The 26,516-nt window shown below is 37.5% G+C and overlaps 1 protein-coding gene across 3 annotated transcripts in view; it reads right to left on the reverse strand.

The window, feature by feature from the left end:
- PDHX (pyruvate dehydrogenase complex component X) overlaps positions 1 to 26,516 on the reverse strand; it is an 86,730-nt gene that overhangs the window by 53,012 nt on the left and 7,202 nt on the right. For all 3 annotated transcript variants that reach the window (XM_022583652.3, XM_022583650.3, XM_022583651.3), the window contains exon 2: positions 19,766 to 19,846. In XM_022583652.3, the coding sequence (XP_022439360.1) occupies positions 19,766 to 19,846 (81 nt within the window). The remainder of the gene's footprint in view (positions 1 to 19,765; positions 19,847 to 26,516) is intronic.

The raw sequence follows: 26,516 nt of genomic DNA on the forward strand, positions 1-26,516 counted from the left end.
GTCTGTCATACAGAGAAAGCTACGGTGCCAGATTATACAATCTCACATCACTTCTTTATATGACAGATGTCCTAGGGCAGTTAAGACAGATTATATTTCAAAAGGAAAGGAATCACACCCTAATATGTTTCTGCTGTAACCATGGAAAAAACAATTGAACCAGGCAACCTAGCAATTAAATACTTCTTTTAGACACCTAGAAAAGAAATTCTGCCCATAGGAAAACAATAAAATAATGTTTTATCACTTGTGCTTGCCTATTTCAAATTCCAAACACCCTTTGAGAACGATTCACAAATTCGACCTCAGCCATAGATCAACCTAGATGATTTTGTTCCTATTCCTGAATTCCTATAGTAATTGTAATTAATTTGAAATGAATCACAAATTGTAGTATGAAATGTTATGTTAACTTCTATTAATTACTTTTTTAAAAATTGGTTTTCTTCTATTTACCAAACTATGAGCTTCTTCATAATAGGAACAGGACACAGTTTAAGTGTTTTACATTCTACCTCATTCCCTGGGACTCCAGCTATTGCCTCATACATAATGAGTTTGAGATTAAAACACTTCAGAAAAAAATTGCAATAATATCACAAGTCCTCATTTCCTCATAAGGTATACATCAAACTGTCTTTTATGTTTCTTTCAGTTCTAACATTTGATTTGTAGCATGTTTCTGACATTTAAAAACTTAGGTATCCTGTTTCCTTTTTATTTTGTTTTAATTAAAGGTACACCTATTCACAAAACATATATATATATATTAGCTATATGAGAATCCTGAGAGAGAGATAAAATGTAAAGAAACATAGAGAAAAGCATCTATTGTGTGGTGACCCTTCCCCAGGAACCACAGCAAGGTTTAAAACATTGTGCTATTATGTAAGGCACATTACCCCTCATATCACAAAACTAGGGCTCTATCTGTCAATAATCAAACATAATGTGAATGCCAAAGAAAAATTTTGAGACAAATAACGAGCCATGAAGATTCCAAATATACTCAAGTTTCAGCCCTGGTCAACAATTTAGTGCTGTAACTTGGAAAACGTGCAAGGCACAGTAGTTACAAGGAGCTCTTCCAACTCAGACACAGGTTTATTCCAAGCTCTGACACTTACTGGTAATCCTGACCAAGTTACTTAATCTCTCTGACTCTAAGGAAAGTTTGAATGTGCAGCTATTATAAAAAAAATCATGGAACTGCAAATGTTAACTTTTCACAAACCTCTTCAAATAACACTTCACAACATCTTTAGATTAAAAAGTTATGTATGTTGTTAATAACCATTAAGAACCAAGACTCATTCTAGCTCCCTACTCCATACGCCATCATTTCAGACAGATCATTCAACATACATTAGTATATAAGGCATTTATAAGTAAGCACTGGGTATAAACAAAACAATAAGATAGGGTTCTGTTCACAACAAGTTCAGAGTCTAGAGGAGAAGACTTAGAAGCTAGCACAGAGCATCATGGCTGGTGTGAGGTGACAGACGGCTCCTCAGCTGCCACGTTGAGGGCTGACTGGTTGTAGAAGGAGATGGCAGCCTTGCCGTGTTCCTGCGTGTCCCTGTGCCATCTCCTCGTGGTGCGTGTCAGCAGCCGAGGTGGAGCGGGCCCGGAGCGAGAGTGCGGGCCCCAGGAGGGGCCAGAGCAGAGGCCCGCCCGGGGGCCGCTCCCCAGCACCGAAGCCAGCATCATCGTCCTGTGCCTTTGTCCAGGTGGGCAGCTGCCAGAGCTGAGGGCTGGAGCACACAGAGGCTTCCCTTTCTCTTGTAAATTCTGGGCAAGAAGTGTAGCCTTGATCAAACACAGTTAATGGTGATGTTCATCAACTAAACACATCCTATGACTTTCACAAAATAATCTCGTTCTGCCGAAAGTTAAGAATAAAAGTCTTTATTTAAAAGGTGTGTGTGGTGGTAATGGTGGGAGGCCAAGTCACAGCTACATGAACATCAAAGAAAGAAACCTCTTCTCAGTGCTAAGGTAAACCATAATGACACCTATGATTAGAGACAAAGATAATTCAATCGTATATCAACAAATATTTACTGGCTGCCCCTATGTGCATGACACTGTGCAAGACCCTATGGCAAAAATAATGATAAAATAAGACAGAGTCTGACTGAGGAAGAGTACAAACAAGCAGGCAATGCCAATCTCATCCAGTCAGTGCCTACGGCAGCGCGGGAGGATAGAGAAGGGGGCCCTAGTCAGTGTTTGCCAACTCTTCATCACACACGAAAAGATATTACTTGCATGGCCCAAGACCCCAGGCAACCCGGCTCCTAGGGCATCCTGCTCTGAGGGCTCAAGGCAGGAGTAGTTGTTTGAGAAGGAAACTGCTAGGCAAAGTTAACCTCCCTTACATCCTTCTGGCTCTTAAATTTCACTGCATTACCCATTTCAAGTGCCCAACACACATGTGGCTCATGGTTACTAAACTGGACAGTGCAGACATGGAACATTTCCATCACTACAGGAAGCTCTATTGAATAATACTGTAATCTCACCAATTCCACTCACCAATTCTATAATTATGACATAATAGAAATATTAACAATAAACGTAAAAAAGCATAATGACGGAATGCTATTCAGCACTAAAGGAATGAACTGTTGATACATGCTACAACATGGATGAACTGCAAAATCATGCTAAATCAAAGAAGCCAGTCACAAAAGACTTCATAATACATGATTCTATTTACATTAAATGCCCAGAAAGGGCAAATTTTTAGAGATAGAATGCAGATCAAGATAGGGATAAGAGAAAGAAGTGACTGCAATCAAGCACTAGGGAGTTTTGGGGGTGATATAAACGTTCTAAAGTTGTATTTTGGTGATGGCTGAAGAACTCTATATATTCACTAAAAAATCAATGAATTGAGCACTTAAAATAGGTGACTGTTAATAGTGTGTAAATTATACCTCAAAAGCTGTTAAAATAGTAGTGTACTGAAAAAACACTGAAGTTATTTGTGAAATGCACACTTCAGAAGTTTTCCATTTTAGCATCCGAACATGTATACAAATCCCCAGAAATAACAGAAACCAAAGCCTCATCTACAATAGAAGCCAGAGGCCCATTTAACTCTCTAGTAGCACCTGGTGATAACAATTCAAGTAGTGAACAACACCTTTAAGACAGTTTTACTTCTGAATTTTACACACTGTATTAATTATACAATCTAAGATTTACACAAAAATTGTTTTAAATATTCAAGATTCCCAGTCACATGAAAAAAGGAAAGCCCACATAAAATGACAGTCTCTGAAGGATAACAAACACCAAGGGCAGCAGCAGTAACATGGCTAATGAAGCAAGTTCTACGCCTGTTCCAGACAATGTGTGGCCAAGTACCTCATGTAACTATCTCAGTCTAATTTTGTTCCAGTGTTTCAGGATAAGCTCTTAAATATCTCAAGGAAGAAAACAATGTTTTTCATACCCTCAAATATTCTCTCACAAAAGGGTGGAACAAGAATATTTTCTTCCTTTTTGTTATTTTAACAGATATGACCTTACAACTGGTGAAAAAACAATCTATATACACTTTAATTAAACTAAAAATAATCTGACACAAACTTCCCCCACCAAATAACAAGCTTGTAATAAAAATGTGGAATGTGGCTCAATTCACCTTTCAGGTTTTGAAACTGTACATGTTACCTGGCACTTTTGAACTGTTTTCTCTACTAAGTTAATAATTCATATTCTTTACTTAATCCTCTCAGACTGAAATTAAGTATTCTAATATTCATTACAAAACTACTTTTCTAACATTCATTAGATCAACGAAGATGGGAATAATTTACATGCTATATTATTGCATGTTTCCATGTGATGAGACAGGTTATCAAGAGGACGTGACCACTTAGCTGGGCAAGAGTAACTGGAGGTCCCTCACCCCCTCCCCATCCGTGAAATGTGTGCTCCGCTCGCCTTCCCAGTGCTGGAAGCTGCCCAAGGACATAGCCTTGAGATAGTACTGTGGTGCTGAGACCACCTGGACAGTATACGTGATCAAGCCCAGTTAAGGCCTCCTCCCATGAAAGTCCCTTTGCTTAATTAAACCTGCCACCTACCAACCTGGAGCCTCTTTCTTCCATCGCTCCCTACCCTCCATGTATGAGGCCGATTTCAGATTACACCCAGGAAGCTCCTGAGGAGGTTGTGATACAACGCTATGACTTCAAAAAAGAAAAGGAAACTGAGTTATCACAGAATTCTAAAGTCAAGGATATATCTTAGAAATCATCTAATTCAACTCACTCCCAGATATTTCATGACAGAGTGGGAACCCCAAAGGACAAACCTAGACTAGAGTTCTTTTCACTGCACCCTTATTGCCTTGGCTTAAAACAGACACACACACACACACACACACACACACACATACATTAGTAACAGTTGTGAATTACAGAGTCTCAGATTTTCAAGAAACCGTAAAGGTTTGTAAGACCGAACTGCCATCTACTAAAGGTTATCAGATCATTAGCATTAGCTTAAAAATAAACTAGATTTAAAATTAGATACAACACTACTCATTTTCATGAAAAAAATTCAATCCCCTTGATGTTTGAAGGTCTAAACTCAGTTTTAAATAACAGTGACCATACAATAAAGATCTCAAGATAAAAATTTTTAAAAACATAGCTAATAAGAAAAAAAGGTATATAAAAAGCTTTCTTAGGGGGCTTCCCTGGTGGCGCAGTGGTTGAGAGTCCGCCTGCCGATGCAGGGGACATGGGTTCGTGCCCCAGTCTGGGAAGATCCCACATGCCGCGGCGCGGCTGGGCCCATGAGCCGTGGCCGCTGAGCCTGTGCGTCTGGAGCCTGTGCTCCGCAACGGGAGAGGCCACACAGTGAGAGGCCCACATACCTCAAAAAAAAAAAAGAAAAAAAAATTTTCTTGTAGAATATAAAGGTTTTTAATACATAACGACTGAACCAAGTTATGTACCAAGCACCAAACATACTTAGACATATATAGTCATACCCATGTGTAACAATACATAAATGTTAAACAACTAAATTACGAGGGACTTCCCTGGTGGTCCAGTAGTTAAGACTCCCAATGCAGGGGGCCCAGGTTCGATCCCTGGTCAGGGAACTACATCCTGCAACTAAGAGCCTGCATGCTGCAACTAAAAGATTCCCACATGCCGCGACTAAAGATCCCACACGCCACTACAAAGATGCCGTGTGGTGCACTAAGACCTAGCGCAGCCAAATAAATAAATAAATAAATAAATATTTTTTAAAAAGTCTTAAAAAAAGAACTAAATTATGCTCAAAAAAATCACAAAGGTGATGAACTAAAAACGAAGCCAGTTAGAGGGAAGACATATGGGAACATATGTATATGTATAACTGATTCACTTTATTATAAAGCAGAAACTAACACACAATTGTAAAGCAATTATACCCCAATAAAGATGTTTAAAAAAAAAAAAAAAAAAAAAACGAAGCCAGTGAATTACAGAGAACCAACGATTTAGATTGCTCTCAATTACTTATGTGTACTGGTAAACAACATTTCTCCTGAGTTGGCAGAACACAGAATTTTAAAAGCAACCTTCAAGGAAACAGGCTCCAGGGGCTTAAAGTACACCCTGGCTTGTCCTGCATGAAAATAGCACAAGTAATCAAAAGGCAAAAGAACAGAATGATGAAACCATTTGTCTCCTGGCTCTGCATTATACTCACCATATTCTAATGGGTGTGAATAACTTATCAGACTGCCAGCGAGCTAGAAGTCTGAGAGATAAATGTGGTCCAAAGAATCCTCCTATCTACTTGCCTATCAAGGTCTCAAAGTGTGAAGAAATTTAATCATTTTATAATAATCCTAAAAGGCTGGTCTGTGTCTGAATCATTCTTTAACGACACCAACACTGTCATACTGGATATGGAAATAGCCAAAGCTCTGTAATTCATCAGGAAAAAAACTTAAAAATAGATTCCAGCTGACTGCATTATTTATAAAGGTGAAACTTTCTTAGATACTGATAATTATTTTAGAAGATGGCAGCAGCCATGCAGAGCCGATTGCTCAAAATGCTTCCTAATGAAGCACTGTCTCTTTCATTTATATGACATATGTCTTTCTCAAATTCTAGAAAACTGCCATTTTTTTGTTGAATATAACCTCTTCCTCATTCTCTCTTTTTTCTCCTTCTGGAATTCTTCCTATTGGGTTAGTAGAGGATTCTCATTTTATTCTTCGTGTCTTAGCTTCTCTTTTATATTCTCTACTGCTTTATCTATTGCTACTGCATGCAGGCTAACAGGTTGGACTTCACGAATCCTTTGGTAAGACACGTCTAATCACACCTTAACCCAAACTTGAGTTTTTCATTTTCTAATTTTAGAGACAACATTTTTCATTCCTAGAAGTTCTATTTGTTCTTTTCAAACCTGTCTGGACTTTTTGGATAGTGTTTGTCTTTTTTCATATTTTCAATTCCTTCTCTTACACGTTTTGTCGTTTCAAACATACGTTTTTATGTATCTAGTAATTCCAATTAGCTGAAGTTCCTGGAGGTCTAATCCTGTTGCTTGTTATGCCTAATAACGTTTGCCCCTAAAGGGCAGCTTCCATGTCAATTATTAAATTTGGAACTGTGAATCTGTGGTTAAGTGGGACTTTATCTGGGAATCTTGTGTGAGTTGGATTAGAGACTATGTTCTTCCAGAATAATGGCTTCTGCCAAGTAACCAAGGAAGATTATCAGCCCAGGACCACTTTACCTCTACGTATGGGTTCCCAGAAAATGCAAATACCACAAATCTGAACCCCAAAGCCTCATGAAGAAATGCCGATGAGAGAACATTTTCAACAAGGTAAGCATTTTTATTCCAAGACAAATAAATATATTTGTCTGTTAGCCATTTTATGGCATTAAATTCCATCTATAGGGTGGTGACTCTAAAATGTCTATCAAGTCAGACTTCACTCCTAAACTTTAACTCCTATAACCAACTGTCTATTGAACACATTCCCTTGAATATCTAATAAGGAACTCAAACTTTACCACATCCAAACCTGAACCTAATTATTTTTTCTCCAGCTTTTTTTTTTATATATACAGCAAGTTCTTATTAGTCATCCATTTTATACACATCAGTGTATACATGTCAATCCTAATTGCCCAAATCATGCCACCACCACCACCCCCCCCCCGCCGCTTTCCCCTCTTGGTGTCCATCGGTGCAAATCGGTTCATCTGTACCATTTTCCTAGGTTCCACATATATGCATTAATATGCAATATTTGTTTTTCTCTTTCTGACTCACTTCACTCTGTATGACAGTCTCTAGATTCATCCACGTCTCTACAAATGACCCAATTTCGTTCCTTTTTAAGGATGAGTAATATTCCATTGTACATATGTACCACATCTTCTTTATCCATTCATCTGTCGATGGGCATTTAGGTTGCTTCCATGACCTGGCTATTGTAAATAGTGCTGCAATGAACACTGGGGTGCATGTGTCTTTCTGAATTATGGTCTTCTCTGGGTATATGCCCAGTAGTGGGATTGCTGGGTCATATGGTAATTCGATTTTTAGTTCTTTAAGGAACCTCCATACTGTTCTCCATAGTGGCTGTATGAATTTACATTCTCACCAACAGTGCAAGAGGGTTCCCTTTTCTCCACACCCTCTCCAGCATTTGCAGATTTTCTGATGATGGCCATTCTAACTGGTGTGAGGTGATACCTCATTGTAGTTTTTTTTTTTTTTTTTGCGGTAAGCGGACCTCTCACTGTCGTGGCCTCTCCCACCGCGGAGCACAGGCTCCGGACACACAGGCCCAGCGGCCATGGCCCACGGGCCAAGCCGCTCCGCGGCATGCGGGATCCTCCCAAACCGGGGCACGAACCCGTGTCCCCTGCATCGGCAGGCGGACTCTCAACCACTGCGCCACCAGGGAAGCCCCCTCATTGTACTTTTGATTTGCATTTCTCTAATAATTAGTGATGTTGAGCAGCATTTAATGTACTTCTTGACTATCTGTATGTCCTCTTTGGAGAAATGTCTATTTAGGTCTTCTGCCCATTTTTTGATTGGGTTGTTTGTTTTCTGAATATTAAGCCACATGAGCTGTTTATATATTTTGGAGATTAACCCTTTGTCCGTTGATTCATTTGCAAATATTTTTTCCCATTCTGAAGGGTGTCTTTTCGTCTTGTTTGTAGTTTCCTTTGCTTTGCAAAAGCTTTTAAGTTTCATTACATCCCATTTGTTTATTTTTGTTTTTATTTCCATTACTCTAGGAGGTGGATCAAAAGATCTTGCTGTGATTTATGTCAAAGAGTGTTCTTCCTACGTTTTCCTCTAAGAGCTTTAGAGTGTCCGGTCTTACGTTTAGGTCTCTAATCAATTTTGAGTTTATTTTTGTGTATGGTGTTAGGGAGTGTTCTCATTTCATTCTTTTACATGTAGCTGTCCAGTTTTCCCAGCAACACTTACTCTCTTTTCTCCATTGTATATCCTTGCGTCCTTTGTCATAGATTGAATGACCATAGGTGCATGGGTTTATCCCTGGGCTTTCTATCCTGTTCCATTGATTTATATTTCTGTTTTTGTGCCACTACCATATTGTCTTGATTACCGTAGCTTTGTAGTGTAGTCTGAAGTCAGGGAGTCTGATTCCTCCAGCTCTGTTTTTTTCCCTCAAGACTGCTTTGGATACTCGGGGTCTTTTGTGTCTCCATACAAATTTTAAGATTTTTTGTTCTAGTTCTGTAAAAAATGCCATTGGTAATTTGATAGGGATTGCATTGAATCTGTAGATTCCTTTGGGTAGTATAGTCATTTTCACAATATTGATTCTTCCAATCCAAGAACATGGTATATCTCTCTATCTGTTGATATCATCTTTAATTTCTTTCAACAGTGTCTTATAGTTTTCTGAATACAGGTCTTTTGTCTCCTCAGGTAGGTTGATTCCTAGGTATTTTATTCTTTTTGTTGCAATGGTAAATGGGAGTGTTTCCTTAATTTCCCTTTCAGATTTTTCATTATTAGTGTATAGGAATGCAAGAGAGTTCTGTGCATCAATTTTGTATCCTGCAACTTTACCAAATTCATTGATTAGCTCTAGTAGTTTTCTGGTGGCATCTTTAGGATTCTCTATATATAGTATCATGTCATCTGCAAACAGTGACAGTTTTACTTCTTCTTTTCCAATTTGTATTCCTTTTATTTATTTTCCTTCTCTGATTGCCATGGCTAGGACTTCCAAAACTATGTTGAATAACAGTGGCGAGAGTGGACGTCCTTGTCTCGTTCCTGATCTTAGAGGAAATGCTTTCAGCTTTTCACCATTGAGAATGATGGTTGCTGTGGGTTTTTCGTATATGGCCTTTAGTATGTTGAGGTAGGTTCCCTCTATGCCCACTTTCTGGAGAGTCTTTTTTTTTTTTTCATAAATGGGTGTTAAATTTTGTCAAAACGTTTTTCTGCATCTATTGAGATGATCATATGGTTTTCATTCTTCAATTTGTTAATATGGTGTATCACATTGATTGATTTGCATATATTGAAGAATGTTTGCATCCCTGAGATAAATCCCAATTGATCATGGTGTATGATCCTTTTAATGTGTTGTTGGATTCTGTTTGCTAGTATTTTGTTGAGGATTCTTGCATCTACATTCATCAGTGATATTGGCAAGTAACTTTCTTTTTTGTAGTATCTTTGGTTTTGGTATCAGGTGATGGTGGCCTCATAGAATGAGTTTGGGTGTGTTCCTTCCTCTGCAATTTTTTGGAAGAGTTTGAGAAGGATGGGTGTTAGGTCTTCTCTAAATGTTTGATAGAATTCATCTGTGAAGCCATCTGGTCCTGGACGTTTGTTTGTTGGAAGGTTTTTAGTCACAGCTTCAATTTCATTACTTGTGATTAGTCTGTTCATATTTTCTGTTTCTTCCTGGTTCAGTCTTGGAAGGTTATACCTTTCTAAGAATTTGTCCATTTCTTCCAGGTTGTCCATTTTATTGGCATAGTTGCTTGTAGTAGTCTCTTAAGATGCTTTGTATTTCTGCGGTGTCTGTTGTAACTTCTCCTTTTTCATTTCTAGTTTTAATGATTTGAGTCCTCTCCCTCTTTTCTTGATGAGTCTGGCTAATAGTTTATCAATTTTGTTTATCTTCTCAAAGAACCTGCTTTTAGTTTAACTGATCTTTGCTACTGTTTTCTTTGTTTCTATTTCATTTATTTCTGCTCTGATCTTTATGATTTCTTTCCTTCTGCTAATTTTGGGTTTTGTTTGTTCTTCTTTCTCTAGTTCCTTTAGGTGTTAGGTTAGATTGTTTGAGATTTTTCTTGTTTCTTGAGGTAGGCTTGTACAGCTATAAACTTCCCTCTTAGAACTTCTTTTGCTGCATCCCACAGGTTTTGTGTCATCATGTTTTCATTATCGTTTGTCTCTAGGTATTTGATTTCCTCTTTGATTTCTTCAGTGATCTCTTATTTAGTAACATATTGTTTAGCCTCCACGTGTTTGTGTTTTTTACATTTTTTACCTCGTAACTGATTTCTAATCTCATATCATTGCGGTCAGAAAAGATGTTTGATACGATTTCAATTTTCTTAAATTTACTGAGGTTTGATTTGTGACCCAGGAGGTGATCTATCCTGGAGAATGTTCTGTGAGCACTTGAGAAGAAAGTGTAATTTGCTGTTCTTGGATGGAATGTCCTATAAATATCAATTAAATCTATCTGGTCTATTGTGTCATTTAAAGCTTATGTTTCTTATTTTCTGTTTGGATGATCTGTCCAATGATGTAAGTGAGGTGTTAAAGTCGTTTTCCTCTTTTATAGATCTTAGCAGTTGCCTTATGTATTGAGGTGCTCCTATGTTGGGTGCATATATATTTATAATTGTTATATCTTCTTCTTGGATTGATCCCTTGATCATTATGTAGTGTCCTTCCTTGTCTCTTATAACATTCTTTATTTTAAAGTTTATTTTATCTGATATAAGTTTTGCTACTCCAGTTTTCTTTTGATTTCCATTTGCATGGAATATCTTTTTCCATCCCCTCACTTCCAGTCTGAATGTGTCCCTAGGTCTGAAGTGGGTCTCTTGTAGACAGTATAAATATGGGTCTTGTTTTTGTATCCATTCAGCGAACCTCTGTCTTTTGGTTGGAGCATTTAATCCATTCATGTTTAAGGTAATTATCGATATGTATGTTCCTATGACAATTTTCTTAATTGTTTTGGGTTTATTTTGTAGGTCCTTTTCTTCTCTTGTGTTTCCCACTTAGAGAAATTCCTTTAGCATTTGTTGTAGAGCTGCTTTGGTGATGCTGAATTCTCTTAGCTTTTGCTTGTCTGTAAAGCTTTTGATTTCTCCATCGAATATGAATGAGATCCTTGCCGGGTAGAGTAATCTTGGTTGTAGGTTCTTCCCTTTCATCACTTTAAGTATATCATGCCACTCCCTTCTGGCTTGTAGAGTTTCTGCTGAGAAATCAGCTGTTAACCATATGGTAGTTCCCTTGTATTTGTTGTTTTTCCCTTGCTGCTTTCAATAATTTTTCTTTGTCTTTAATTTTTGCCAATTTGATTACTATGTGTCTCAGTGTGTTTCTCCTTGGGTTTATCCTGTATGGGACTCTCTGTGCTTCCTGGACTTGGGTGGCTATTTCCTTTCCCATGTTAGGGAAGTTTTTGACTATAATCTCTTGAAATAATTTCTTGGGTCCTTTCTCTCTCTCTTCTCCTTCTGGGACCCCTATAATGCGAATGTTGTTGCATTTAATGTTGTCCCAGAAGTCTTTTAGGCTGTCTTCATTACTTTCCATTCTTTTTTCTTTATTCTGTTCCACAGCAGTGAATTCCACCATTCTGTCTTCCAGGTCATTTATCCGTTCTTCTGCCTCAGTGATTCTGCTATTGATTCCTTCTAGTGTATTTTTCATTTCAGTTATTGTACTGTTCCTCTCTGTTTGTTCTTTATTTCTTCTAGGTCTTTGTTAAACATTTCTTGCATCTTCTCGATCTTTGCCTCCATTCTTTTTCTGAGGTCCTGGATCATCTTCACTATCATTATTCTGAATTCTTTTTCTGGAAGGTTGCCTATCTCCACTTCATTTAGTTGTTTTTCTGGGGTTTTATCTTGTTCCTTCATCTGGTACATAGCCCTCTGCCTTTTCACCTTGTCTCTCTTTCTGTGAATGTGGTTTTTGTTCCACAGGCTGCAGAATTTGAGTTCTTCTTTCTTCTGCTGTCTGCCCTCTGGTGAATGAGGCTAAGAGGCTTTTGCAAGTTTCCTCCTGAACCTAATTTTCAATTTCCCCACTTGCCCACAAAAAAACACCACTGTTTCCTAATCTCAGTTATTCCACCCTTCCAGCTCAGGCCCAGCAGGGCATGTAGTCAACTCCTGCTCACCGTTCTGGATATTGCTGGATTTGGTGATTCCTCTTTCCTGTGTTTAAGCTCAACTTACATTTAAAAAATCTGTCTTATAATTTTCTACCCCGAAGTGAGCAGAACCCTGACCGCATCTGTTTAGATGGTCATACTGACTAGAAGTCCTCAGGACTGGCCTTTCCAATGTGAGCCTGTAAAGGGAACTACTTAAATTGCCTACAGTTAGCTCTTGATACCAGAGCACTCCTAGGGCCTGTTCCATTCAGTGCAAGGCTACTGTCAGGGCTCAAGAAAGCACGTAAAGACCACTTCCTACAAATTAACCATGAGTGTCGTTACCTCTTGGCTTTAGGATAAGGACACTCACAGACTGATAAACTGCAGCTTGATATTCAAGATCCTTCCTACAACCTATCTTATTTCACATCCACCATGCCCTTAATGCAGCCAGAACTACCTACGGTTGCCAAAACACATGTCATGACATCTCACTTCCAAGATTTTGACAAATTGTTTACATTACTTATAATGTCCTTCTCTTTTTTTAAAAAAAAAGCCCACGTATTATATAAGGACCAACTCAAATAGTACCTCATCTGTAAAGCCTTCTTGATGCCTGTCACATCTCCTGCTCTTGCCTTACTCTTCCCTCTGCCAATATATTTACTGATCAGCCATTTACAGTGCTGCTGGGTCTGTTCTATTGATTATTAATATGCTAGTCATAACCACAAAAGGAAACATCAAAACTCAGACATGTTCACCACTAAGGAACAGAATTAAGTTGTGCTTCCAATCAGAGGTGGTACATAGCACATCAAGGACCAGTCATGGTCACCTGGATAGCCTCATTGTGCCATACCTCCTATCCTCTATATTGGCCCATTCCACAGTCCCAAACTCCTGCTGTGAGGCCCATTCTGTAATTTCTCTTGTTGAGTTTCCTAGCGCCCCAGCCCTGCCCACCCCACGTGCAAGAACTGAGACCTTCTCTCAAACTCCCAAGCTACTAAATACTTGCAGCCTTTTTCCCAACGCCCAACATTTGTCCTCACTGCCATGAACGGCTCATCTCCTAGAATCACAGCATAACTCTGTTAGACTCTGAACTCTTACTCACTGCCTAAGTTCTCTCTATACAACTTTTTTTAACATCTTTATTGGAGTATAATTGCTTTACAACGTTGTGTTAGTTTCTGCTATATAACAAAGTGAATCAGCTATATGCATACATATATCCCCATATCCCCTCCCTCTTGCGTCTCCCTCCCACTCTCCCTATCCCACCCCTCTAGGTGGTCGCAAAGCACTGAGCTGATCTCCCTGTGCTATGCAGTTGCTGCCCACTAGCTATCTATTTTACATTTGGTAGTGTATATATGTCAATGCTACTCTCTCACTTCGTCCCAGCTTACCCTTCCCCCTCCCCGTGTCCTCAGTTCCATTCTCTATGTCTGCGTTTTTATTCCTGTCCTCCCCCTAGGTTCATCAGAACCACTTTTTTTTTGTTTTTTAGATTCTATATATATGTGTTAGCATATGGTTTTTGTTTTTCTCTTTTTGACTTACTTCACTCTGTATGACAGTCTCTAGGTCCATCCACCTCACTACAAATAACTCAATTTTGTTTCTTTTCATGGCTGAGTAATATTCCATTGTATATATGTGCCACAACTTCTTTATCCATTCATCTGCCAATGGACACTTAAGTTGCTTCTATGTCCTGGCTATTGTAAATAGTGCTGCAATGAACATTGTGGTGCATGTCTCTTTTTTTTTTTTTTAAGAAGATGTTGGGGGTAGAAGTTTACTAATTAATTTATTTATTTTTGCTGCGTTGGGTCTTAGTTTCTGTGCGAGGGCTTCCTCCAGTTGCGGCAAGCGGGGGCCACTCTTCATCGCGGTGCGCGAGCCTCTCACTGTTGTGGCCTCTCTCGTTGCGGAGCACAGGCTCCAGACGCACAGGCTCAGCAGCTGTGGCTCACGGGCCCAGCCCCCCAGACCAGGGCTCGAACCCATGTCCCCCGCACTAGCAGGCAGACTCTCAACCACTGCGCCACCAGGGAAGCCCCATGTCTCTTTTTGAACTATAGTTTTCTCAGGGTATATGCCCAGCAGTGGGGTTATTGGGTCATACGGTAGTTCTATTTTAAGTTTTTTAAGGAACCTCCATATTGTTCTCCATAGTGGCTGTATCAATTTACATTCCCACCAACAGTGCAAGAGGGTTCCCTTTTCTCCACACCCTCTCCAGCATTTATTGTTTGTAGATTTTTTGATGATGGCCATTCTGACTGGTGTGAGATGATACCTCACTGTAGTTTTGATTTGCATTTCTCTAATGATTAGTGATGTTGAACATCCTTTCATGTGTTTGTTGGCAATCTGTATCTTCTTTGGAGAGATGTCTATTTAGGTCTTCTGCCCATTTGGGGATTGGGTTGTTTGTTTTTTTGATATTGAGCCGTGTGAGCTGCTTGTGTATTTTGGAGATTAATCCTTTGTCAGTTGCTTCGTTTGCAAATATTTTCTCCCATTCTGAGGGTTGTCTTTTCATCTTGTTTATGGTTTCCTTTACTGTGCAAAAGCTTTTAACCTATACAATTTTATGAGCGCTAGCCTGGACCACTCAATACCAACATTTGCCTGGATGACCTCCCATGCCCACTGAATCACATATAGAGACCCCAGAAGTCCTTGCCAGGGCTGGTCTCTGGAATCAGTCAAATCTTCCCAGACCATTTCTCACGTTGAAGCATAATAATGGCTATGGGGAACTCACCTGGTCAATTTCTCTGTGCATCTGTCCAACGAGCCCTAATAAGGGACTGGAGATTCATCTCCCCAAAAGTTTAACATGTTGCAGAATGAGTAAAGCATAGAGAGATGGCTAAAAGAATCCATCCCACAGTCAGTACCTGGTTACTCTACAGGCACATATGGCAATGACCAGAGGAAGGAAAAAGGAAAAGAAAGCAGCTGCCAGAAAAATAAAAAGTCTCCTTCTCCAGCTTCCTTCACAGTAACTTTTCCTCTGTCCTCCTTCTGTACCATGAGCGCTGTAGCATCCTTATCTCTTTGGCCTTCATATGCTTAGTCTTATTTTTTAAGCACCATACTAAGTATTAAAATCTGGCAAAATAATTATTTACAATAGCCAAGGTATGGAAACAACCTACGTGCCCATCAATGGATAAATGGATAAAGATGTGAGATATAGGGCTTCCCTGGTGGTGCAGTGGTTGAGAGTCTGCCTGCCAATGCAGGGGACATGGTTTCGTGCCCTGGTCCGGGAAGATCCCACATGCCACGGAACGGCTAGGCCCGTGAGCCATGGCTGCTGAGCCTGTGCGTCCGGGGCCTGTGCTCCGCAACGGGAGAGGCCACAACAGTGAGAGGCCCGTGCACCACCAAAAAAAAAAAAAAAAAAAAAAGATGTGAGATATATGCATATATATATAATGGAATACTACTCAGCCATAAAAAAGATGAAAATTTCGCTATTTGCAACAACATGGATGGACCTTGAGGGTATTATGCTAGATGAAATAAGTCAAAGAAAGACAAATACTGTAGAATTTCATGATATGTAGAATATAAAAAACAAAACAAAACAAAAGAAATGAACAAAGCAAACCAAACAGGAACAAACACGTAGCTACAGAGAACACGGTAGTGGTTACCAGAGCGGAAGGGCCAGGGGAAGGAGGGGAGGCCAAAATGGGCAAAGAAGATCAACTGTATGGTGACAGACGGAAACTAAGTTTTTGGTGGTGAGCATGCTGTAGCATATACAGAAGTAGAAATATAACGTTGTACACGTGAAACAGACAATGGTATAAACCAATGTTACCTCAGTAAAAAAATAAATTTAAAAAAATCTGGCAAAATGGTTGCTATAAACAATAGATTAATATAGCTTTGTAGGTAGTATTGTAGCAAGTATTTTCTTAGTAACAGCAAGATTCAAATTCACTTGGAGCTTATAAAAAGCTGAGGAAAGAGTAGTTTCTTACTCCAAGTTATATCCCAAAGACTACTGACTGGACAACTTTAGAAAATATATATTAGTACAGAAAGTTCAAACACATACAGAAGTTATAAGGAAAGTTAATGAACCAACTTTTACAACTATTACAACTGTCAACTGACTCATGAATACTTATACTCTTATCCTCCCACCAGAGGTATTGTGAAGTTAAGGCCAGACGTACTATCATTTCATACATAAATATTTCAACTCATATCTCTTATAGATAAGATTTTAAAAATTATTAGCATAGTATCATTAAACCTCTAAAATGATTAATTCCTTAATCTAATTAAACATATAATTTTCAAATTCCCCAAATGTTTTATTTGCTTGAATCATCAACAAAATAAGTTCCCTACATTGGAACCGGTCTCTTAAATCTCCTTGAAGCTATAGGTTCCTCTACCTCCTTCCTTTCCCCATCTTCCCATCCCTTGACATTTATTTGTTGACGAAATTGGCCTGTAGAAATCCCCACAGTCTGGGTTATGCTGATATACTCCTCATGGTGTCATTAGGGTGCCTTTTTCCCCTATATTTCCTGGAAATTGGTAGCAAGAACTACAGGCTTGATCAATTCAGCTCAATTTTCTGGCAAGACAACCTTATAGCTGGTGGTACTATCTGGTTTTCTCTCTTTCTGTGATATTAGCAACCACTGATGGTCACTGGCTATATCCCTTAATTCATTAGAGACTGCAAAATTGTGATACAGTGACATTCTATCATTCCTCCATCTTTTAAGAGTTGGGATATGCCAATAATTAGAAACTTATCATCACCAACTACTTGGTTACTCTAAGCTACAGTTCATATAGGAAACGCAGGGAAAAATACTTGAGTCTTTCCACTTATTACCAGTTTTCAAAATGAGTTAATTTACTAGCATCCCCCAAAGCAGACCAACTATTAGTATTTTTCTTTAGTATTATTGTGAGCTTCAAATTTAAATATATTTAATGTGTTTCAATACATTGTAGATATTATTCTTACTGATCCTCAAATTGTCCCATTTTTGGCTCCTGAGTCCTTTAAGACGCCCTCAGGAGTTTTTGATAACTGTTTTCCTTTCTAAATTGACAAGATGTTCCAAGCTCATCTTGTACATTTCCTGCCCCAGACCTGGAAGTAGCTATTTTCCAAGGAGCTTTGGTTTACTTTAGTAGGAAATGACATTAGATACTATAGTCTCATTGTTAGGGGTGCTCATTGCTAGTGGGTTTGTCATTTTTCCAGGCCCTGCCATGAAAAAGAGCTAGAAAATTTACCATCACAGGATCTTTCCTTAACCTTAGCTATCTTTCATCTGTTTTTCCTTTAAACCACACTCAAATGCTGGATTCCCAATAATATCATCTTAATCACTCATTTGCTTTATCCCATAATTTTAAAAAACCTTAGAATAACAATACCAACATAACCACTATAATACTATTACTCTAAACAGTTTAAGATATTTTTAGAGATGTCATTGTCCTTTAATTACAATCTAGTAGCAACAGATAGTCAAGTTTGTTGACATCTGAAATAGCCCCTCCCTGCATGGTTGTTATATCAGCAACTCAATATATAATTAGGTTCTCCTATTTCAATTGGTTTCCATTTTTAGGGATCTTTTAAAATTAAATTCTGTGTTAAAATTATGCAAAATATGTATATGGTTCCAAGTTAAGGAGACAAAACAAGATGTATTCAGAGAAGTCTAGCTTCTGCTCCTCTCTCCACCCACCACACTGTTTCCTCCATCACACTACAAATAACCATTTTTTTGTTGTTAAGTTTTTGTTTTATCCTTTTTTAAAAAAAATTTCCAAATATTAGTATTCTCATCCCTTTCTTCAATGAATGATACACACTATATCTATTAGTCACCACCCTGCTTTTTTCCCCTGAAAGTCACTCTACAATAGTATAAAGAGACACTCTTCATTCCTTTCTATAGTTGTGGATATAGTATATGTTATTCATCAAATTGTGTACTGACCAACAGATGGATTGTTTCTAACTTTTGCTATTACAAACACTGCTGCAATAAATAGCCTCATATGTGCAACTTTTCTTATTTTTGCCTTGAGATAGGATCCCTAGAAATAGAACTGCCTGGCGAAAGGGTAAATATAAATGTAAGTTTTCTAGGTATTGACAAGTTCTCTCCCCTAGGTCTTATACCGTTTTGCATTTCCTACAGCAATGTTTGAGAGTGCCTGCTTCCCCCCATTCCCTCCACAGTCTCGTCAACAGAATAACTTGTCAAACTTTTTAATTTCTGTCAATAAGATTGGTAAGAAATGATGTATCAGTGTAGTATTAATCTGCATACTTATTAGTACAAATATTAAATAGCTTTTCATACGTTAGAGGCAATTTGCCGTTCTTTTTCTGCAAACCATCTGTTCTTATATCTTGCCCATTTTCTTGCTGAGTTGATAGTTTTCTTATTCTCTATTTTTTAGAAATACTAACCCTTTGTGATTAAAAACTGCAAATACCCTTCTCCAATTTGTCATCTTTTTTACTTTATTTATTATGTTTTCAGCTATAATAAAGTTATTATTTTTACCATAAAATTTATCTATATTTCCCTTATTGCATCTGGATTTTGAGTTGTTGTTAGGGTGTTTATCCACTTCCAGGTTCAGAGGAATTCACCAGCCTTTTTCCTAGTACTTGTCTGGTTTCATTTTTGTATATTAAGTGACTGATTCACTTGTAATTTATCATTGGGATAGTACAAAGACTAAATCTAATATCGTCTTCCTTCATTATTTAAACACTAAATATTCATGTCTATTTCCTCATTTTCCATTCAGTTCTGTTAGTCTGTCTTTTTAAGCACCAATACCACAGTTTTTATTATAAAGGCTTAATAACATGTTTCAATATCTAGTAGGTCTACAGCTCTCCTCTGCTGCTCTTCTTTAATGAGAGTTTTTCTTATTATTCTTACTTATCTATCCTTTCCAATGAAATTTATAATCAGCTTGCCTAGCTACAGGAAGCACACACAAAGAATCATTATAAAGTCACAAATTAACTTTAGGGGATTGACAAATTTATGATGTTGAAACTAAAAGCTAAGAATAAGAACTAAAACTTGGAAAAAAGCATTAAAATAGTTTACCATTCTCTGCTTGTGAAAAGATACAGGCTGAACCCAGAAAACCTTTGCTACATTACCATGAGAAATTTTTATTTAAACAATTAAGATTAATAAGCAAAGGAACCAATCATTTCATGTATATCATGTATTGTGTAAACCACCTGATTAGGAAAACACCAAAATGATCAAATAAAACAGGTATTAGAAATGCATTGCTCACCTTCCTTTTTCAGCCATTTCACAATGTTCCCTTCTTCCATTGTAGGAGACAGTGATGGCATTAGTATCGTAATAGGATCAGCTGAAATTGAAAAAAGGAAAGATTAAACACAAAAAATAATGCACCTCATGAGGCAGCAACAACAAGTTCAAGTAAATTAATATCTAATTCAATTTGAGAAAAAAAATATTCCACAGTCTGAAAGACACAAAACTGGTCAAACTAAGTGTTCAGTAATCTTTTCTGGGTTTTCAACTCCTTTTTCATAGTTCCCCAAGCCCTCTATGCATATTTTCAAGCCAGGTGCTTACAAGATTAAAAAAAAGAAAAGAAAAGCTGATTTATGTTTCATCTTCTTCTCCTTCCCCTTTTGTTGCTGCAAAAAAATATTTACAAGTAGAATGACCAAAGGAAAAGACAAAAAAAAAAAAAAAAAACCTAAAGTTCTGATAACCTACAACAGAAGAATTATTAGACTTACAACAGAATAATCAAGATTAAACTTTAGAAACTGGTTGTGTTTTTACTTTAATCTAATATTACACTATTCAGAAATCAAAGGTTCTTGCTAAGTGTGAAAAGCAGAGGTTTGCTTTGTTAAGAATGATAGGGTAAGTGAACTTAAGTAGTTAAATTAATCTCAGATTGTGTTTCATACCACAGTTCAGCTAGGGATCCAAAAAGACAGACTCAAACCAGGGTGACCTCTCAATAAAGCATAGCCACTTTTTCCTTAGATATCAAAAAAGGAGACACACTATATATTTGGCCAGATGTGCTTCCCGATAATTCCACTGTCCAGGACCATACTTAAAGAGCGCACAGCTGTTAGATTACAATTTACATAAAGTTTATACTAATAAAATAGTTCACAGAGTGCTCCAGTTCTTATTTAGCAGTAGCCATAGTAACAAATTACACTGCCTGAAATCTTCCACAAAACCTATTCTCTCCTCAGATTATTCAACTCTCTGACCCAAAAAAGCAAAATACACCACATCTGACATAATTCAAATGTGGAAAAGGGTAGAATAGGGCTTTTTTTCCCCATTGATGTTTTAGGGTTAAAAATAAGGGAATTGATATCAAAAAAACAAACAACCCAATCAAAAAATGGGCAGAAGACTTAAATAGACATTTCTCCAAAGAAGATATACAGATTGCCAACAAACACATGAAAAGATGCTGAACATCACTAATCATTAGAGAAATGCAAATCAAAACCCAGTGAGGTATCACCTCACACTGGTCAGAATGGCCATCATCAAAATATCTACAAACAATAAATATTGGAGAGGGTATGGAGAAAAGGGAACCCTCTTGCACTGTTGGTGGGAATGTAAATTGATGCAGCCACTATGCAGAACAGTATGGAGGTTCCTTAAAAAACTAAAAATAGAACTACCATATGACCCAGTAATCCCACTACTGGGCATATACCCTGAGAAAACCATAGTTCAAAAAGAGACATATACCACAATGTTCAATGCAGCACTATTTACAAATAGCCAGGACATGGAAGCAACCTAAGTGTCCATCAACAGATGAATGGATAAAGAAGATGTGGCACATATATACAATGGAATATTACTCAGCCATAAAAAGAAACAAAATTGAGTTATTTGTAGTGAGGTGGATGGACCTAGAGACTGTCATACAGAGTGAAGTAAGTCAGAAAGAGAAAAACAAAAACCGTATGCTAACATATATATGGAATCTAAAAAAAAAAAAGGTTCTGATGAACCTAGGGGCAGGACAGGAATAAAGACGCAGACGTAGAGAATGGACTTGAGGACATGGGGGTGGGGGGCAGGGTAAGCTGGGAGGAAGTGAGACATCAGCACTGACATATATATAAAATAGATAGCTTGTGGGAAGCAGCCCCATAACACAGGGAGATCAGATCGGTGCTTTGTGACCACCTAGAAGGGTGGGATTGGCAGAGTGGGAGGGAGGCTCAAGAGGGAGGAGATATGGGGATATATGTATACATACAGCTGATTCACTTTGTTATATAGCAGAAACTAACACAACTGTAAAGCAATTATACTCCAACAAATATGTGTTAAAAAAAAATAAGGGGGGCTTCCCTGGTGGCGCAGTGGTTGAGAGTCTGCCTGCTAATGCAGGGGACACGGGTTCGAGCCCTGGTCTGGGAGGATTCCACATGCCGTGGAGCAACTAGGCCCGTGAGCCACAACTACTGAGCCTGCGCGTCTGGAGCCTGTGCTCCGCAACAAGAGAGGCTGCGATAGTGAGAGGCCCGCGCACCGCGATGAAGAGTGGCCCCCGCTTGCCACAACTAGAGAAGACCCTCGCACAGAAACGAAGACCCAATACAGCAAAAATAAAAAAACAAATTAATTAATAAACTCCTACCCCCAACATCTTCTTTAAAAAAAATAATAATAAGGGAATTGAATGCTAATGTTAAATGTAGTTAAATATTTCCTTTGGGGAACTGAACTAATGTTATTGTAATTTCAAATGGAGAGTTCCTATGGCTTCATGGTAAAGAAGTGCCATTTCTGAAGCATTTGGAAGGAAGCTTTTATCCTCCCGTCACTGTTCATTCACTCCCCTCTAAAGGACTGGGAAAAGGATCCAGGCAAATACAACTGCCTCAGCCTTTTCCTCATTTTAAGACCTGTCTGCCTATAGGGAACCTGTATTTTCCTTTCAGTTCTTCTATGCACTAGGCATAAATGGACCTGCCTTTCAAAGGCAGATAGTAAGCCCACCTCTCTCTATTCCTGCCATCAGGGCCCAGTGGGTGCTGGGAAGCAATTCAGGATGTGTGTTTGCTTTGTATACACAAACTGTCTCTCTCAAACAAAAGCCCAAAGTCTAAACAGGGGTTGTACTGAGGAGTCCAACTGCAGAAGGCCACAGATATAAGGCACATTTTCCAATACAACAAAACCATCAACATTAAAACTGTTACTTTGATCTCCATCTGTCTGGTTTTTGCCTTCTCAATTGGTACCAATCTACAAGGATAGAAATGTAGAATCATCACTCTCAATACCCCAACAATGATAGAGCCTGAACCAAATTCTAAGTCAACACGCCCACTTCATCAATGAGAAAACTACAATCCACTGATTAAGGGATTTGAATTCTGCCTAACTCTCAAGGCTGTCCTCTCCTACACTGTACTACTGCTCATCGTTAATTGATTATCCTTACCAATATGGATTATCACCTAATTAATCATTGGTTATTTATAGCCTATTCATCCAGAAATTCAAACAGAACCAGACATATCAAATCCATGTGAGCATTCTTCACGTGTCCAATCAAGCAGCCTAATAATCCCTCTCTATCAAAAAGTTCAAGCCTGGCGCTACGAGACGCAATACTTCAAAATCACATACACAGTAAATTTATACATCAAATAGAGTTCCACTACAAAGAGGCAAAATAAATGAACTTCTATGATTCTATGCCCAGATTCCAATTTATGACAAATATCAACTCAGTTCTCTCAAAACAAAGTCTCTCTTCAATATTTTTATACCTTGGTTCTAGTTGCCATGATACAATTAATATTTATTTTATGATTCTCTCTCCTATTACAATCTCTCACCTACGAGACCTTCACATTTTTCCTGACATTAAGTACTTCATTATGAAACTTTTTGCGTTTTATGAATTACCACATCAAGAATCTTAAAATTTTTCATATTTAAAAAATAAAAAGAACATAATCACTCCTCATACAGCCACCCTTCATAGATGAGTTGAAACTGCTTCTCTGAATGACAATAAAATATAAAAATTCTGTAATAGATCATTATCCTTACTCTGAAAGGAAGGTGACAAAAACCAAAGAAAGACATTTTGGACATTTCCATTTTTCGGTACTATCTCTTGATTGCTTATACTGACTTACATGGAGAGTACAATGTGCAATGTATTTTCTGCTAAATCTAACTAACCTATCCTCAGATGCTCATGCTAGAAAATTATTTTTAAAAGGAAGCATTAATTTACTAATAATAATGCATATTTCATTCTAGTATATCCTCTTTCAACCTGAACATTATATACATCTTTTCCAAATATATTTTTTCCAGTGGGAAAGTAATTATATAATCATAATATCAGTTTTGAATGACAGGGCTGCATATAACTAATATCTGGCCTTTATGGCTGCCATCAATTCTACTGAACATAGTGTGGGCTTTTCTAGACTCCTTGGAATTTTAACCTACACATAATGTTGTTTAATTTCATTAGGAATTATACGGAGTTTCCCTTCTCATTCCAATAAGCAGTACATTCTACCTTTTTCCTGTCAAACTGAGGAGGCCTTGAAATGGGCACCAATTACAGTTCCCACTCATAACTGGACACAACTATAAGAATAAAGGAAATGCAGTTTTTTACTCCACTGGTCATACAGGTTATTTCAATTAGTACTCAAAAAATACCCCAAATTTTGTTAGACTTTAACCCTTTTGTAGTCATTTTAGTGTTCTATTTCTTTTCATCAAGCTAACAAAGTATACCTAACGGCTTATAAAGTCTGCCCTTCTATAGCAGTTAAAAAACATATTTAAAAACTTTTAAGGTAACTACCGTAATGTACGTTGTTCCAGTTTATATTTAAATATACTGATTTTAACAGCAGAGTCTCACAAATCCGTCACAACTGTCTTAATCTCTTTTTTTATTGCCTCAATATAATGACACAATAAGTTGAAAATTTTCACTCAGTATATTGCTGCTTTACCTTCCTTCTCAGGCACATGAGCAAATGATCAATCACTGAATCTTACAGCAAACTACACTAATCTAATTTCTTGTTCTCTAGAGGATTTCTTTTATCTCAAAACACTCGTACTTCAGCAAAACCTATAAAAGCTTTAAACTGATGATCTATACATCAATTCTAAAAGGTTTCCAGATTAAAAAAAAAAGATTAATATAAGCAAACTCTGAAAATACAAATGCAGAACAAACAGCTTTGTGGCTAATAATGAAGCAGATCTAAGCCCCATTACTCTGACTGAAGTAATTAAGGAAATTCCACAATTTACTTATGGTACTGCTTGGACGTCATGCTCTAGTCCATTTATACGACTATAATCCAAACACAAAAATCATGAAATGAAGACAGATAAATTGAAGAAATAAATTACCCTGTACTTTTTTAGTGCAGCTCTCTGTTCCTTATATTAATTTGCTTCTTTTTTAATAGGAAGAGATGCTGCTCATTTAATCACCTCTCTTTTCCAATGCAAAAAGAGTATTTATTTCATTAAATAAAATTGACCTTTAAAATTTCTGCTTAAATAAAACAATTCTGCCATCTGCAGGCTGGATGAAATAAAGCCATAAGACGTAAAGGTAATTTCAAAATCAATACCAGGGCATAGAATAATATTAATACTGCAGTTTTGAATAAAGGTAAAGCAATTTTTTAAAAGACAAGTGCTTGTCATATGGGTCTTCTTTGTTCAAATACTTATTTTGGCATAAGAATAGATTGAAAATGTCACAAATACTTACTTTGGTATAAGAATAGATTGAAAATGTCACAAATACTTATTTTGGTATAAGAATACATTGAAAATGTCAATGAACAACAATAGAAAATGTATGCGTAATAGTCTGTGAGAAAATATCATTTAGAGTAATAAATGTAATGAAAGACGCCCACAAACAGTATATATGGCATAATCCAATTTCTACCTGCTTAGCTTGTATGTACACAAAGACTGAAAGGATATACTCCAAAATGACAATAGTACCTATCTCTAATTGATGGTTTTATTATACCTGCTTTTTATTTCTTTGTTTCTTGTTACTTTTAAACAAAAACCCACAAGAACAGGGAGAAAAGAAGGAACAATAGAACACAATTTTGGAAGCAGGAAAGTAAATAATGTAGATAGTAATAATTGACTAGAAAGCTGAATGCTAAACTAGAAGTGGAGAAAGCTGAGATAATCAACCTGGTTTATACAAGAATTTCCCAAAGGCCCAAGAACTGGCAGTACTGAGGACCTCTGGAAACACTGGGGGCGGTGGGGTGGGAGGTTTGGGTAAATGCTATTTAAGTGCTGGGTAACACCACCCTCATTCAACCGAAGACTGGACGTTGTTTCCTCTGCAGAGGTAAAAGAGAAGACCTTCGGAACAGAGGTTGAACCTACACACCTGGAGATACTGTATATAGAAATTGCAAAAGTAAGTTAACTGAGAGATCAGCTGAAGTGACTGACAATAACAGAAATTGTGCTAAAAAGCTATTAGATGGTGTGGGATGAATTAGTAATAGTTACAGAGAAAACTGAAGAAAAAATTTTAAAGGCAACAACTTGAAAAAAAGCAAAAAGTAAGAAAGGTAACAATCATAATATGGGACGATATAGGACAATTCTCAGTTAAGCATTATTTGTTTGCTGTAAGCACTGAATATAGATTTAATTAAGAATTGCAAAATAACTACATTGGGTGAATGGTGGAAGGAAAACAGGGGGATGACTGATCAGAAGTCATACACAGATAATATATAACATATATAATATATAACATAAAATAGAGAGATGAACAAATGCCAGAGGACACTTAGAAGCAACAAGAGACAAAACTTGTTGCTTCTAAGGAGGAAGATGACTGGGGGAGCAGGGAGAGATGGGTCAGAGACCCACCGTATTGTTATAAGCCTTTTAGTACCATTTGACTATTTAAACTATATGCATGCACGACTGTGTTAAAATATTTTATTATTTAATAAAAT

Source organism: Delphinapterus leucas, chromosome 7 (genome assembly GCF_059928025.1).
Source record: "Delphinapterus leucas isolate spDelLeu-1000000601 "Yukka" chromosome 7, BTC_Dleu_Yukka2, whole genome shotgun sequence".
Classification (NCBI taxonomy): Eukaryota; Metazoa; Chordata; class Mammalia; order Artiodactyla; family Monodontidae; genus Delphinapterus; species Delphinapterus leucas.